Raw genomic sequence first — 16697 nt, 5'->3', positions numbered from 1 at the left:
CGTCGTCACACTCAGAAATTCTCTCCGAGCTGCTCTCAATTCTTAATTAGCAGCCAGTCAGTCCCCACGTCCTGCACAACAGGCGATCTGGATAACCCTCCAATGAACTCAAAAGACTTGTAACATTCATCTTAAATTAATTGGGGAAAAGAGAAATAACAAAGTAACAAAGAACGAGGGACTGCCATACTCTCCCTCTTTAAACAATGCGTCCAATGTGAACACACGTCCTTCACGACAGCTAACCATTTCCCCAAACCCCCATGAATTCATCCTCATCAATAAAGTAAATGTCTGCAATATAAGAGCATGATCTCTTTCCTGAGCCTCCAGCACAGATTTGTTTTCTCCATCACATTCGCTATCTGAGTGGTTCACACTTTTCGGCTACGTTCGGCCTGCAGGCCAGAGTGGCCCCGATCCAACTATTTTGTGCAAATGTGAGTCAGAGATTTTTCATAAAGAGAGAGAAAAATCACTGAAAATCTGATCTTTTCTATTCTGATTTGGGCCATTTTCACATCCTAAACTTGTAAACATGTCTGAGTTTCTGCAACGTGACCTCAGTCGGAAGTTTTCTTTGATATCAGTTCATTAACTCCAAGATCCCCACACTGTCCTTTAACCCATTATGGAATAATCAATAACAGCTTTGGCAACTCCCCAAACAGTGAGTATGACAGAGCGTCTGCTTGAGATCCTCCATGACAGGATGAGACATCCGATACGAGACGGATTGAAATGACTAATCTCCACAACTGGCTTCTCTGCGTCTCTGTCGTTCACAGATGGCGCAGAGTACAAATCACCGCCTCGCACGTCACACTGCAACTTCATACACACTTGTAATTCATCCATGTATGACGAAGGAAGAGCGTTAGTATGAGCGAGCAGAACAAATCAAGAGTCGGCACGGAAAAAAAAGCGGTTTCATTAAAGCTGAGAGGGAGAGAGTTTCACAAGCAGTAAGTCAGTGCTGGCTGAGCTCAGTACGGCTCATTAGGTGGAGCTGATATGACAAACAGTCCCGGCTCTCACGGAGAGGGTTTCACTGAGTTTAGTGCCGACATGGATGGGATTATTCATTGTGTGATGTGACATTATACTGCAGTTCTGGTACTACGTTGAGCCCCCTGATATTGAAAAACGCCATCTACTGATTTTGTGTGCACATGTACAGGATGTTTCCTTTATTAAAGGAGACGTATATCATGCTTTTTTGCAGGTGCATGTATTTTTTTTATTTGGGGTTTCTACTAGAACATGTTTGCATGTTTAAATGTTGAAAAAAAAATCTTTTTTTCCTTCATACTTTCTGTGAGAATGAATATGTCACCGAATATGTCACACAGAGACTGAATATGTCACAAAATATGTCATGTACACAGAATAATACATGTTTTCTGATCTAGGCAGCCCAGAAAAAACTGGGTTTTCATGACATGTCTCCTTAAAATACATTTTTTACAGATAATAAATGGCACTAATCGCTTGAACAGATCCCATTTATGGACAGTGACATTTCAATTTGTTTATTAATTTGAACAAAATGAATTAATGATTGAATAATAAGTCAACAGATTGAACACAGATTGAAAGCAACATATTCTGATATATATTATTAATGTCATGCAGTCCGTTTGCTCTTTGTTTTATATTCTGGCTTTTTTTTTTTTTTGCCTTCAACATTTCTTACTCAAACACTTTTAAGTCTCCTCTCATGCATTAATGAACTCGACTCCTCTTTCATCTTTTAATCCTCTTCCTCCAGGTCAGCACATGCAAATTTCCTATTTTAAAATAACAAAAAAAAAGGGAAAATCATTCATCCTGTGAAGTAGGGAAAGACAAGACAGGTGAGGAGAGAAGGGTCTTGATATGCAGAGAAGCTGGAAGCCGAAACTCAGACACGTGCAGCAGGATAACGCTCAAGTCTTTCGTCTCTCGCTCTCCCTCCTCAGGTCGGTACGTACGCTCGAGGGATCCTTCAGGTCCGCTACCCGGTCTGGCCTCGATACGGCAGCTTCCTGGAGCAAGTGTCCGACGACCGCCACCTGACCGTGGCCACGCTGGAGGAGCATCCCTTCGTCATGGTGGAGAACGTGGACCCGGGCACCGGCACATGCGTCCGCAACACGGTGCCCTGCCGGCGCCAGTCCAACCACACGGAGAGGTGCACAGAGCAAACACAGCACACACGTGCGGCCGGTTGCATCCGCACAACTCGATCAACACGTATAAAACACACGCGTGATGATGCCGTTGAAGCCCAGCACTGTTTGGGGTATCGAAAACTCTCAAGTTTACAAAATCGAGTCTACTTATTGGCGGATGAAACGAGTTCCACTGCAGGTTGCAATCTGTGGAGGATATTGTGAAGGTGGTTTGAAATGTTTGTAGCACAGGTGTTACATTGGCGGTGGACGAGTAGCACGATATCAAACGACCTCTCCGTGTTTCTCTCAAGATTGGCAACTTGTTGCTCGGATTGGGTCAAAATTGCACAGGGGTCTTTACTCCCTTTTACCGTCCACGTCAGCACATTCAATTTGTCGCCACAGAAGTGCATGTTCTTTCCATGATTGCGAGCATCCCCCTCATCCTTGTTGCCTTGACAGTTTGTTTTTCACCACAAAGCTCCAATAAGTCCAAGAGGCTCCAGAACAAGAGAGTAAGTGGCCCTTGAGTTGAGATTGTTTCGTTTCGCTGCTGCTTTCAAAAAGGTGAAGAATGAACTGTCAAGCTCCACTATCCGTAAACCAGGAAGATTATGGCAAAAACAAAAAAAAAACGTTGCTTATTTTGTTCGGATGCCTGGTGCGTTTAGACAACAGTCACATTTTGGCTTCTTCAGTTCAGAAAAACACACGTTACATTTCATTTCTCAAGGTGAAGTATCATGTTGAGTTGAGCGTATTCAAACATTTCAAATGAAACCCAGTCCTCCACACACACACACACACACACCCACACACACACACACACACACACACACACACACACACACACACACACACACACACAGGCGTCTGCGCCCTCCTTCTCTGATCCTCTGCCCCACTTTTGCTCTGAGTAGACACTGCAAACCTCCACACTTCATTAAACGCAGAGTAATTGTGTGTGTGCGGAGTGTCTGCGCACTTTAAAAAACACACCTCCGGTGTCAAACATTCAACACAGCATGGCAGAAAACAACCATTTAACAGCTATTACCTCCGACTACCTGCAACTTGTGCTCGTCAGGAATACGTAATGTCTTCATTATGTTCAAACACACGTAACAGAAGCACAAGTCTGGCATGAATGTCATCGCAATTGTCAAACAAACACTTTCGCTTTCGTGTTTCCGTATTGACAAAAGGAGCGCAGGAACGACACACACACAACATGTTTTACAACCGAATAGGGAAACTTGAATCCTGTTGAAATGAAGAGCACATGTCTTAGCTTCAGCTTTCAATTTGTTTCCATTGACAGCAACTTACTGCGATTCCCAGACACAACAGTTTTGAATTATGTCCAAGAAAAAAATCCAATTATTGCAATGAATCATACAGCTATTTTGGGGCTTGTTGGTGTCGTGTCCCAGCCACCCCGAGAAGGGGCATAACCGTGGCCGTACGGCGCACCACCAGAAGAATAGCACTCACATTCATGCATGATAAATAGATCCTTGGAAGGAGCAGAGGACGAGCACATTGCTCTGCATACCAAAAGATCACACGAGAACAGACAAAACCTGTCCTGCAACTTTAATGCCACATCCGGCACATCTCACTGCACTGATTTAGTCATTTATTTAAGGGTTCACCTCAACCTTTACCGACTCCTCTCTGCGCTCTGGAGTTTTGCTTTTTCTAACTGAAGGACTACGTATTTATTCTGCTCTGTTGTTTGCCCACAACGCAGAGCTTACCCAAGAGAAGAACCGTGCCAAATGTACAGCCAGCTCAAATTTCCACATTGTGATCCAGTTGGAAAATCTAATATTTAGAAGACAACATTTGGTCGCTGCGTCGCATTGTCAAACTAAATAAAATAAATACAGTGGCACATGCAAGATTCATCTTAGGTTCATTTAATTATAATGTTTTTTAATGAATAAAATAAGCTGTATTTTTTAAAAGACGAGCCTTAGATGAGAAGATACATATATATATATATGCTAAATACGAACCTACAGTCAGCAGCTGCTTAGCTTAGCATAAAGACAGGAAACAGGAAAACAGCCCATTGGCTCTGTCCAGCGGTAAAATAATCCGTCTACCCGCAACTCTAAAAGAACATTAGTGAACACTTTATATTACTTTTGTTTGATTTAAACAAGAACAAAGAGGCGCTGCCTGGTAGGATTTAGACGGAGGTTGCTAGCTTCTCCACAAGTAGCCCCCGTCTCGACTAAAAAGTGGCGCCTGAACACACCACAAAGACGAGAAGGGATAACTCTCCAGAGCAGCAGGTGTCCTCTTCATTTAAAAAGGGAAAGCCCAGGGCATGAGACTGCGGGTATATATTTATATACGCTGTCAGTATGAGACACACAGCATTTTCTTAACACCTTCACACCATCTCGCTCACAACTTTTGCTTCATTTCGGATAGCTAGTGCCGACGATGCGTGTCACACCGCACAAACGAGGGTGACAGACGCTCGGTCTGGTGTGTGCCTTTTACCCGGCAAGCCTCACATGAAGCCTCCCACCGTAACCAGCGTTGAATCATTAGTGATTTAATGTCTTATATGCACAGATTGATCACTTTTTAATCACCCAAACAGCCCAAAACAAACAATTCATCCTGTAAATGTCATGTTCGTGTTTGCCTCAGTGATTTCACATGTATCCATGTATCCATGTGTGTGTGTGTGTGTGTGTATGTGTGTGTCAGAATGCGTTATGCAGATTGCAGAGCTGACCATGGCTGGCGCATTAATTATAGCGAGAGATATGTAGCGGCTGTTGTTGAGCGCGATGGCACATTGATTGCCAGTAAAGAAGATTTATCTGTCCAACATGGGTCATCTGTCATAGCGTGGGACAATGTGATCCCATCCTACCCTCTTTCTGTTTCTCTTTCACCCTTTCTCTCAGGCTGGCATGTCCCATTTGGACAAACACCAACAAACAGGGCGACCGCATGAGAGAGGGCCGCTGCTATATAAATCAGTTAATCTCGCTGTGTGGTCTGAGCAGCTTCCCTGCGGAGCAGATGTTTAGCGTGATTAGGACTTTTTTTGGTCTTGCTCATTAAAAAATCCTTTCTTTGGACAGATGATGGCCTCCTTTGCCAGAAAGCTGAGCTCTACCTCTCTGTGCCGATTAAGAGCAGGAAGGCCACCCTGAAATCCTACTTTAAAGATCCTCAGTTCGTGGTATAGTCCGTTATATATAGTAGCACAACGTTCAGTGACCAGATGATGAAGTTAAGTAGTTTTTTGACAGAAAATGTCTTATTCCGGGCAGGAATAGGAAATATCCAGGTTAGCACGGTTCGGTTACAGGTATTAAATGAATTGTTAGTGTCAATTCACCACTTTGACCTCAACAGAAAGGGTTTCATCACTTCCTGTGTTTGACATCACGAGTAAATTGTGCGCTCCAGTATTAACGCACTGGTGTGTTTGCGTCTTTGTGTGTTTTTGGTCTTTGACTCTTTCTAATGGGCTCGGTCCCTCGGGTCTCATTACGGTAAATCATCATGCGACAGAACACATTTGTGGTTTTTTTTCCAACAATATCTTTGTGGCAACAGAATATTCAGCGTGACAGTGTCCCCGTTCACGTTGACTGGTTCCCTCATCAATCTTACATGATCACTGTGGTGGTTATTTCAATTATCATCCTCCTCCTCCTCTTCCTCCTCCTCCATCTGTCCTCCTTTGCTCTTGCCCTCCTTTCTCTGCAAACCGAAGCCGCCGCCGCCCCGTTAGGCCGCGTCTGGCTGTCGGTTTGCGAGTGTTTTCCCCGTCGACCGTTCGCCTGAGAATCCCTCCTCTCTCTGGTTTAACTCCCTCATGGTGCTCCGCTCCGCGCTGCACTAGTTTCTGGGCATTTTATGAAGTACACACTACACACACACAACACAACTGCTGCTAATCCTCCAAGGACACCGAGCTACATGCGTGTGTGTGTGTGTGTGTGTGCGTGTGTGTGACGGAGTAGGGCGGCCCAATTTAGGCTTGTGTATGCGTGTGTGTGTGTGTGTGCGTATTGTTAGTGGAGTGTGTATAATGACGACAGGTGGCCGGCTCCTGCAGCAATTAATTAACGCAGCGTTTATCAGAGCTATTGACTCCTGTGAAAGAAGCGAGGCTTTCAAAAACACTTAAAATGCGTCTGAAATGAACTCTTACGCTGTTGAAAATAATCAACCTGAATGTTAATTGCTCGCTTGACTCAATTTCGCTCAATGTCTCCCTCATTTATTCACTCACATGCACTTATGCTGACTCATCGGCATGCTGAGGTTATCTCAATTACACACACACACACACACATGTGCATAGACACAGATTTTAAGCCTCCACATTGGCGGCTCTTTTTCAGGAAGTTTTACGACGTCCTTTTCAACCTGTCTGTGTTTTTAAACTTTGTCCGCTGTTGCTTTTGCTGTGTCTTTAATAATGTTTTATTCTGTTTGTTTTTTTCACCGTTTCCTGTACTTCTGTTCTTTTCTTCCACGACCCATTAAGTAGCGAGGCCACAGAGTGGAAGTGAGTATCCCTCACATGCTACACACCTTAATGACCTTTGATTAGAGGCCATCACAGTCACTTAACCATCCACTGTGGGCTCTGTCACACTGTGTGTGTGTGTGTGTGTTTTGGCGTCTCCTCCGTCTCCATCGACAACTTGGTAAAAGACATTGATTTTAGCTAATGAGCCAGCCATCGCCTGCCCTTCACATCACAGCCGTAGACAATGGTCGCTGTCAGAACGAGAGCCAACGACTATTTAGCAGCCACCTCTCTGGAACTAAACAAAACAACAGCTTTTGTCTGAGACGCTAAAGATAGTCCCAGCTGCCAGAGAGAGGTTTTTGATCACAATATGGTCTAAAAAAACTATGTGTGACTCTGCTTTTCCTCCTCCCTGTGACAGCATTATCGGCCACTCGGAGTCCTACACCAAACTGTGCTGCAAGGGCTTCTGCATAGATATCCTGAAGAAACTGTCCCGCACTATCAAGTTCTCCTACGACCTCTACCTGGTCACCAACGGGAAACACGGCAAGCTGGTCCGCGGGACTTGGAACGGCATGATTGGGGAGGTGAGACCTAGGGCTGGGTTATTTAAAGACGCATAAGTCCCTGAAAGCAGCAGCTGCTGGAGCTGGATTGGTTGCCTGGTGGCCATCGACAGACAATTATTAAATCAAGGTGTTTTAAAATGTTTCTCCACAGCCCTAACTAAGGTGAACGTAGCTTTGGGCTACGACGTGCCCTCATTACATTAGAGGTAAGTGTTGTGTAAAAGCGTGCTAGATATCGGCAAAAAACATCAGCACATGCTGCCCCATAGTTTAAAGAACACTGGTGGTAAGTACTTGTTATTCATCCGTTCAGGTATTTAAGTAAAATAACCCTGTTAAGGCGAAGACAAACTATTATTAAACAGATATAAGAATACCGTTTTAAGGGGATACCTGATGTAAGACAACACTGACATATTGTCATTTAATCTTGTCAAATATGGGAGCAAATGGTTTGCTTATATTCTGATCCAGGAGGCATGGAGCAATGCTCTTCCTCATTTGAAGTCGTGTTAATCGGCCCCTGACGAATAGAAGTGCAACCTTCAACCCTTCTTAGCTCTTCTTTGGTCTTCATAAAGATCTCATGAGGGAAATATCTGACTCTTTTAAACAGCTGAACGCTTCAATGTGTTCACAAGCGCGTTGCTAACTGTATGTGCTGTTTAGTGGGCAGGAAAATGAGGTGGATGAAAGCAGTGAGAGTGAACTTAAGCACAGGCTGAAAGATGTTAATGCTCCATAGATCTGAGAAGAATTTCAGATGATAATTATCTGTGAATTCATCACTACAAGTGACCTTTAAATAAAAAAAACTATGATGATCAGAACTGCGTAATAATAGAGTATTCAAGAAAGCCGCGCGATAAAACTCTGTAGGTAATGATTATAATACACTGGGTTATGGACATTAAAACATTTTTTTCTTCTGTTTTGGTTTCCGAAAGGTTAAAGTCTCTATGACACAAGGTTTCAATCCAGTAACAGCGATAATGGTCCGATTTCATCAGCTGTACCGCTGTGGTACGCATTGTAGTTCAGGTTTGAGGACGGCAGTAATGAAGCAGAGTGACACGAGCGTTTCACGGCCTGGAGATTTTCTTTGATGGGTTTTTATTTAGGTCAATGGCGTGAGGCCATGCATGCACATATGGAGCTAACGCATACGTTTCTCTCACACACCAAGCCACATCAAACACGGCCCAATCTGAAAGTGAAACGCCCCGAACAGGTGTTCCTCTGGAGAGCCTCCTTGCTTGTGTTTCTGTGCCTGCAGGCGCTTGGCTGAGGGTCTGTATCTGCATGTGTGTGTGTGTGTGTGTGTGTGTGTGTGTGTGTGTGTGTGTGTGTGTGTGTGTGTGTGTGTGTGTGTGTGCTACATTTACAAAAACACATTTCTCTCTGCAAAACTCTCCGCTTTTCAGAAGAAAAAAAAGCGAGCTCGGGCGTGAGCACTCCTGACAAATAGTTTTCGTATCTCTGTCGTTAGAGATTACCGTAGAGCACAGAGTGTTTGCTGCTCATGAAATACAGGATTTGGCAGCATGTTGTTTGGTTCACTAGAAAGTTGTGATGAAATATACTCATTCGGTCGTTTTTTTTCAATTACAGAATAACCAAAATAGTTTATAAATCCAGGAAAGCTTGTTTCTACACCGCTGATCACTGTTCTCTCCGCTACTTTATTATGCGTCCTCCTTCTCTCAGGTCGTGTACAGACGAGCTGACATGGCCATCGGCTCTCTCACTATCAACGAGGAGCGTTCGGAAATCATCGACTTCTCCGTGCCGTTCGTTGAGACGGGCATCAGCGTCATGGTGGCCCGCAGCAACGGGACAGTTTCCCCATCTGCCTTCCTCGGTGAGAAGAAAACAAAAAAAACAAACGCTTCTTCTGGATCCATTTGTCAGTTCAAACCGGTCATAACATACGTTATCCCGGAGCCTGACGTGTCAGCCGACGTCGCCGCCATCTTCTTTCCCGCTCTCTCCCAGGATGGCCTACTTAAACTAGTTCTGTCTCTGCAGACGCTTCAGGAAACTTCCCATTAAGCTTTTATCCAGCTGATAACTGAAGCCTACAACTAAATCCCCTTACGTGCCGCACACACACACACACCTAAATCCCTTTTCCAAACCCTAAACAAGAAAATTCAGCACAAAATCCTGAACACTGTATTTCTGTTTTCTCATTTTCTCATCTCGCTATCCTCCTGCCACATATGGTGACCCCCATCACAGGCTGAGGTTTAGAAGAAGGAAGTACAAAAGAGACTTACTTTAATCCTTTATGTTTGTTCCTCTCCTTCTCCTCCTCTTCCTCCTCTTCCTCCTCCTCTTCCTCTTCCTCTAGAGCCCTACAGCCCAGCAGTTTGGGTTATGATGTTTGTGATGTGCCTGACCGTGGTGGCGATTACAGTTTTTGTGTTTGAATACCTCAGTCCAGTCGGCTACAACCGCAGCCTGGTCAGCGCCAAAAGTAAGTTTTGAACCTCTTTGTTTCCCTTTTACTGTTAGAATGTATTTCTCCTGCGTATAGGAAGTGATAGAGGAGTGAATGATTCCTACAGAGGTAAGCAAAGTTCATATTGATCCCATAGCGTCCCATGTATATCTTTTTTTTAATTCCACATTTTACAAGGCCTGCACGTCCCGCAACGTTAAGAGTTCCTGGACAGGATTTTTGGGGAGAGGGTTAATCAATCCCACAATGCAGCGCTGACAGAGCATGCCCCGTCCCCGGGTCCGAAAGGTCATTTTCCCATTTTAATTAGCGTTCGCCGCTGCGCTAATCGAAGTGTGATTGATGGCGGCGGCACCCTCCGTCGCTGCACACGGCAGAGAGCAACGGAAAAGGGCCGAGGCTGCGAAATTGTTCCGTTGTTTGGAGGTTTGCAGAAGGGCCTGAGATGGCTCATGAATACTGGCATGATGAACTGTTAGACTATAAAGGTAGATTTGTGTCTTTTCTACCCAAGCAAATTTCTAGTTTGAAAGTAAATTATCACCAAATCCTTGCTTTCAATTAAAAAAAATGCTCTAAAATTAGATCTAAAAAGAATATGCTCTCAAAAAAAAAAAAAAAAACCTCTTAAAAAAAATAATCTTGAAAAAAAAAATGCTCTCAAAAAAATGCTTTAAAAAAATGTATCTAAAAAAAAAAATTGGTCAAAAAAAAAAATTCATCTAAAAAAAAATATCCGCATGTCTGGATCCCACTCGACCACTAACATGTTTTTTATGAAGAACTTAATACTTAAGCACGACACTATCTCTTTAGACAGGGTTCTCGAAACCACTTCTTTTCTCACTGTGTACTAAAAAACCATATTAAATACAACATGTTACCCAGATACGACGTGTCCGACACGCTCCTCGCTCTGTCCCCTCAGCTCCTGGCGGTCCAACGTTCACCATCGGGAAGTCAGTGTGGCTGCTGTGGGGCATCGTCTTCAACAACTCTGTGCCCATTGAAAACCCCAAAGGAACGACCAGTAAGATCATGGTGCTGGTCTGGGCCTTCTTCGCCGTCATCTTCCTGGCCTCGTACACCGCCAACCTGGCTGCCTTCATGATCCAGGAGCAATACATCGACACGGTGTCCGGGCTCTCCGACAAGAAGGTAAGAGACTGAATAAACAACGCTGGAGCGGTTATTGAAAGTCCATGCGGACAGCCGCATGGACTTTCAGAAAGCCGGCCGTCTTTGTGGAGCCGTAAGATATGGAGCGACCCACGTCGTTGTGTTTAAATCCGGCTCCATCAGCTCTTCTTTTCTCTGTTCAACAACTAAAGCGTGAATGGAAGACACACAAAGGACTCCAGTAAAACGACTTTGCTGCAAACGGCTCTGTCCTTTTCCGATCAGCGGGGAGTCCAGTGGCATGAATGACTAATCAATTACTGCCTTCTGTCAATACAGATGGTGTCTGAGTCTCCACTTGTCCCAGTGTAGACTCCTCAGCATTTTCGGGCAGTCTATCAATATTCCCCTTGTGCCGTCTCAGGCTCTCTTCAAGCTCACACCGTTAAAAAAAAAGAGATCGGCAAATGTCAAGCGATTAAAAACAAGAGGCACGGAGGAAAAACAACACCCGCAGACTTCTTCTACCACTTAAATGTGTGGCTCGCGGACACACACACTCACACACACTAAACCTGGAAACGGGGCCTCAGAGGAGCTTTACAAGAAAACGTATCCTTCTTCACAGATAGCAAAAAAAAACAACTCCCCGGCAGGGATCAGCAGTGCCACCTCAGTGATCTATGGTTGTGTTAGCTGACTCTATTAACTTTATGCAGATGCATTATGTCCCGCAGCATAAGGGACTAATATAAATTACCCTGCTGCACAACACAACCTCAGCTGTACCTCCACTCTGAGATCCTGCACGGCAGAGGATTAGGTGGGTTTAGGTCGCGGGCTGAGCTGGGCTCATACCTCGCAGATTTAAAAGAACAAGGCAAGTGCGGTTCTTTAGTTTTCTCATCGTCAATAAATGCCTTCAAAAGATGAAAATCAATGCGTCGATACGTCTCTCAATACTTTCCATCTTGACTACCTTCACTGTGTCCTGATCCAAAGCAATATTGACCCAAAACTAGAGTTAACCCCGGCACAATAACATCAATATTGTTGAATGTCAATCTAGTTTTGTTCACTGTCCCTTATAAATGAACTCAAGCAATCAATAGGTATAAATCAATGTGAAGAGTGTCAATTGATCTCGCTATTTGTTTCCTGTAAGTAGCACTAAATTACATAGTACTAGTAAAGTGTCACCTTCTTTTCTCCCCTCAAACGGGCATAACATATGCGGTTCTTTGGGACTATTTTCAGCCGCGGATTGATACACATTTGATGCTCTAGTGAGTATTTCAGATTCAGCAAAACGTGTCCATCACGAGGCAAATGGGAATAAGTGGCTCACAATTATATGAACATATGGTACGCAGGGTAAAAGCATACACATGGTTGAATCCCTTTTAGTAGGGAATTCTGTCTTCTGCCTGCGGGGACACATTTTTCTTGTCGAGCCGTGACACATAGCGAGTACAAAAAAGAAACATACCCACTTAATTTGTCTAACTTCAACTTCTACTTTGTGCACAACGAGGACAGTATCTTTCGTTGTCCATCGCTTACAGTGAAGTTGCTTTTGGATGGATTTTTTTTGGGGGGGTGACAGTAGGAAGCACAAGTACTGCAACAAGAAACGTGGGTATTGTATTAAACCTATTTCTAATTTTCCCTCGGTGACGCTTGCTTTTGATCGAACAGCTGATTCTAAAAAAAAAAAAAAAGAGGGAGGTGTAGCATCTCAACTGAAGCCACTGGACTTGCGGCTAAAGAGTGATTACATCAACACACACGCACTCACCCACTCACATCGGGATTGGCCCATCCATTTGCGCCCGGCTCAAAAGGTCAACGCTGTAAGCAAGATGAATAGATCCTTCCTGTTTACAGTGGAGTTGAGCTCTCGGAGACGCATTTCTGGCTTCGTCCTGCATTAATGCGTCAGCTCGCAGAATGTGAACTTCGATCGGGGGACAAATTGAACTGGATTAGGATCATCTGCGGGCTGAGGGATGATACAAACAGATGTGTGCTGACTGAAGTCAGATTTACTCAAATGGAGGTGAGCTGAACGGTGTCCCGTCCATTCAACCGGCGTTGAGGTTCGGCTGCTGATTAAATCAGTCTTGGGAAGAAAGAAAAAAAAATGGAATGACTCTAAAATGGATTTCATTTAACTGAGTAGTCCCTCGTCCTCTTTACTCCTCTCCACCACATTTATTCACCCTGGTTCCCCTTTTTGCTCTTCTGTTTGCTTTTCTCCTTTCTGTCTGGACCTTTTACTTTCTCCTTTCATCTCCTCTTAACTCCTCTTTCTTTTCTTCCTCTCTTTTCTCCACTCATTCCTTTTCCTCCCCTTCATTCTCCTCTTTTCTCTTCTTTCTTCTCCCGTCTTCTTTCTTCTCTCATCTCCTCTGCTCTCTTCTTCCCTTTCCTTCCTCTCCTCTTATTTCCTTTCTTCTCATTCTCCTCCCTTTTCCTTCCATTTGCTTCTTGTTCTCTTTTCACTTACTTCCCTCCTATCCTTTCTCCCACCTGTCCCCTTACTCTCATTCCTCCCCGTTATTGTCTTAACCAACCCTCCCCCTTTTTTTACTTTTCTCTATTATTTCCCCTTTCTCCTTTTCTCTTTCTTTGCTTTTTTTGCCTCCTCATCACCAACTCTTTCTCCAATTTCTTTACCTGCCTTCTTCTTTCTGTCGTCTCCTCCTCCCTACCACCATCCCCTATTCTGCCCTCGCTCCCTTCAGTCTCTCTCCTCTCCTTCCATTTTATCCTTACTCCCTTTCTCTCTCTCTCTCCCCCCTTCTCCTTGTCAAACCGCTTCTTCTCTCACCCCCTTCTATTCTCTTGTCTCCCTCTCCTCATCTGTCATATATTCTCCCCCCCTTCCCTTTCCTCTCATCTTGTGTCTCCTTACAGTTCCAGAAACCACATGAGCATTACCCTCCTTTTCGCTTTGGGACGGTCCCAAACGGGAGCACGGAGAGGAACATCCGCAGCAACTACCCCGACATGCACATGCACATGATGAAATACAACCAGAAGGGGGTGGAAGAAGCTCTAGAAAGCCTCAAAACCGGGTACAGTTTCACGAACATTTTAACTCCGCTACACAATTCGATAAGAGGTTATATTTAACTGACGCTCCCGCCTGTGAAGACACAAGACGCTGCAGCATTAGCGATCGTGATTTTTTGGCGATACAGCAGAGATTTGACGCTCTTTGTGATGTAGCAACTATTTGTGATTTGGGTCAATTTGATGGGTGTATTTTTAGATGAAAAGAATCATGTCTGAAGAAGATTACTTTGTTTTGAGGAGTGCTTTTAAATCTTCACTCAGAACATCATTCGTTATGTTTAGGACTAAATATCTAATTTTGGCCTGGTCTCTGCTCACAAATGACAAACTCAAAATAAAAGACATTTGTATTGAATGGTCTGAATGCACGGCCACTGATACTGCAGGATCCTTTAAGACTTAATACAATTCTGACATGTGTAAGAACTTTGTAAGAGCCAGGGCACTCTCTCAGACAAAAAAAAACAATCCATTTACTTGCAGGAAGCTGGACGCCTTCATTTATGACGCGGCTGTTTTGAACTACATGGCCGGAAAGGACGAGGGCTGCAAGCTGGTGACCATCGGCAGCGGGAAAGTGTTTGCGACCACGGGATATGGCATCGCTCTGCAGAAGGACTCCCGCTGGAAGCGGCTTATTGACCTGGCGCTGCTGCAGTTCCTTGGAGACGGTGATCCAAATCTTACAGGATATATAATACACAACCCGAGCCTGCACACACACACACACTGTACCGTACACCGCCGCGTGTTTTATCTGTTTGTGTGTTTAATCCCGCCTGACTGCCACTCTGTGTGTGTGAACTGTTGGTCCAGTTCAGTGTTTGCTGTGTCAGCAGGGAAGCGGACTTACAGGGAAGAGTTAATATCCTGCAGAACAGCAGGGAGCGTCTCCCTTATTATCTCCATTACACACACACGTAACAGTCCTACCTTTACACACACACACACACACACACACACACACACACACACACACACACACACACACACACACACACACACAAATACACCATGACAGCTGCCGGTGAAGAATCACAATCCTCCCTCCTCTGAGAGCTTAAGAGCACCCTACATGCTCACTCTGAGCTTTCCTTGATAAAATAGGAAATAGTGTGTTTATGGTCAACATACGCTAAGAGAGATAACATGTCCAGTGCTCCCTGGAGGCCACTTGGGAGAGCAGAGCTCAATAGGTGGAGGAGTAGCTTATGGGGCAATAACAGCTTATAAAGCGTTTAAGTAAGTTATTATCATTCAATAGCTTTGTTGTAATGTTGAAAGGAAACAATGTCGTATGCAGCCAGAAACTATGGAGGCTAATATTTGACATCAACTGTGAATTATGCTCATTGTGTTGGAACGTAAATTATACTGAAAGATATTCACGCTAATGACTGACGCTCCCTCTCCGTGATTTCATGACGTCATGACGGCGGCAGGCGCAAAAGGTGCGACTGTTGCTCAGTCGTCAGCGTGTCCGTCTTTAAATCAGAGGAACGGTGGTTCGAACCCCGGCTCCGCTAGTCCACGTCGTAGTGTCCTTGAGCAAGAAGCTTAACTGTTAATTGCTCCCTGTTGCTCTGTCTACGGTGTAAAGAGCAACAATGTAAGACACTTTGGATAAAAGCGTCCGCTTAATTAAATGTAATGCAGAACAAAGAGCTGCATGGGAGCATATCCTTTGTCTACCGGGTGACAGAGTTCATTTATTTGTGCATTAATTAACATTTTTGCTGCATAAAATAAAGCCCAAAGGAAAAGAAGTATATGATCTCCTGTCATTCGCGTAGGAAAAGGAACTTACTGTGTTTGCAACACTTTAGCGGCTTAATAACGAAGGTCTACTTTTCTTACTGAACTGTACATCTAAGAGAGTAGAGCAGAGATGATGATCTTCAGGTTATTGTGAGCTATCATTTCTCCTTCTGTCAAGTCATCTCATGCCCTCTCTCTCTTCCCCCTCTCTTCCCATACACCGCCGTCCCTCCAGGAGACACCCAGCGCTTGGAGACGGTGTGGTTGTCGGGTATCTGCCAGAACGAGAAGAACGAAGTGATGAGCAGCAAGCTGGACATCGACAACATGGCGGGCGTCTTCTACATGCTGCTGGTGGCCATGGGCCTCAGCCTGCTGGTCTTCGCCTGGGAACACCTGCTGTACTGGAAACTACGACACTCCCTCCGCAAGTCCCACAAGCTTGACTTCCTGTTGGCCATCAGCAGGGTGAGGGATGCAAATTAGTCTTTGGATTGATCCGGTGTTTTTGGTGTTTGGGAGTTGGGTTGAGAAATTGCTCCACTGATTTCCACACTGATTATTTATTTAAGTGGCTGATTGGCTTGGCTGTAATGGGAGCACTGGAGTAACAGCTCCTTTGAGTGATTGGAAGATTGGCTGGTTGATTATTTTGAATCTAAAGTGGTTGCTTGCTTTTCTGTGCAATATGCTGTTTTACATTAAGGGGCTTTTATGTGATGATAAATAAGCTCAAATGGATGCGTATTTGCATGTAATTACATGGTATCATTAGAGGGCCTTGTTAAAATATTAGCCCAAATGGCACTGCATTGTTATTTAGAATGAGAGGGGAGGGCAGAGATAAAAGGAAAAGAAAAGCAGCACTAATGTTGGTGTTTACTTAGCGTTTCACTTTAAATGCTTAATGTTCTTTCGCAATTAGCCTCAATCAGCAGCCGGTGTGTTGATGCCATTATTCGGGGACATGGTTACTGAGGTAGAGAGCTCCGGCTGAAGTTGCAGTCAGGGAAATGTCTACGGAC

At 44.4% G+C, this 16697-nt stretch overlaps 1 protein-coding gene across 1 annotated transcript in view; it reads left to right on the top strand.

Annotated features, from left to right (window-relative positions):
- The window catches only part of LOC137789469 (glutamate receptor ionotropic, NMDA 2C-like), a 45202-nt gene that overhangs the window by 24900 nt on the left and 3605 nt on the right, over window positions 1-16697 (top strand). Inside the window, exons 9-16 of the mRNA XM_068583096.1 lie at window positions 1962-2173; window positions 7100-7268; window positions 8958-9111; window positions 9604-9729; window positions 10643-10872; window positions 13753-13913; window positions 14398-14585; window positions 15908-16140. Coding sequence (XP_068439197.1) covers window positions 1962-2173; window positions 7100-7268; window positions 8958-9111; window positions 9604-9729; window positions 10643-10872; window positions 13753-13913; window positions 14398-14585; window positions 15908-16140 — 1473 coding nt within the window. The remainder of the gene's footprint in view (window positions 1-1961; window positions 2174-7099; window positions 7269-8957; window positions 9112-9603; window positions 9730-10642; window positions 10873-13752; window positions 13914-14397; window positions 14586-15907; window positions 16141-16697) is intronic.

This window comes from Clinocottus analis, unplaced genomic scaffold (genome assembly GCF_023055335.1).
Source record: "Clinocottus analis isolate CAN_PGR_092001 unplaced genomic scaffold, fCliAna1.0.p SCAF_19, whole genome shotgun sequence".
NCBI lineage: Eukaryota > Metazoa > Chordata > Actinopteri > Perciformes > Cottidae > Clinocottus > Clinocottus analis.
Note: the sequence above shows the minus strand (reverse complement) of the source record. Positions and strands in the feature narration are given on the sequence as shown.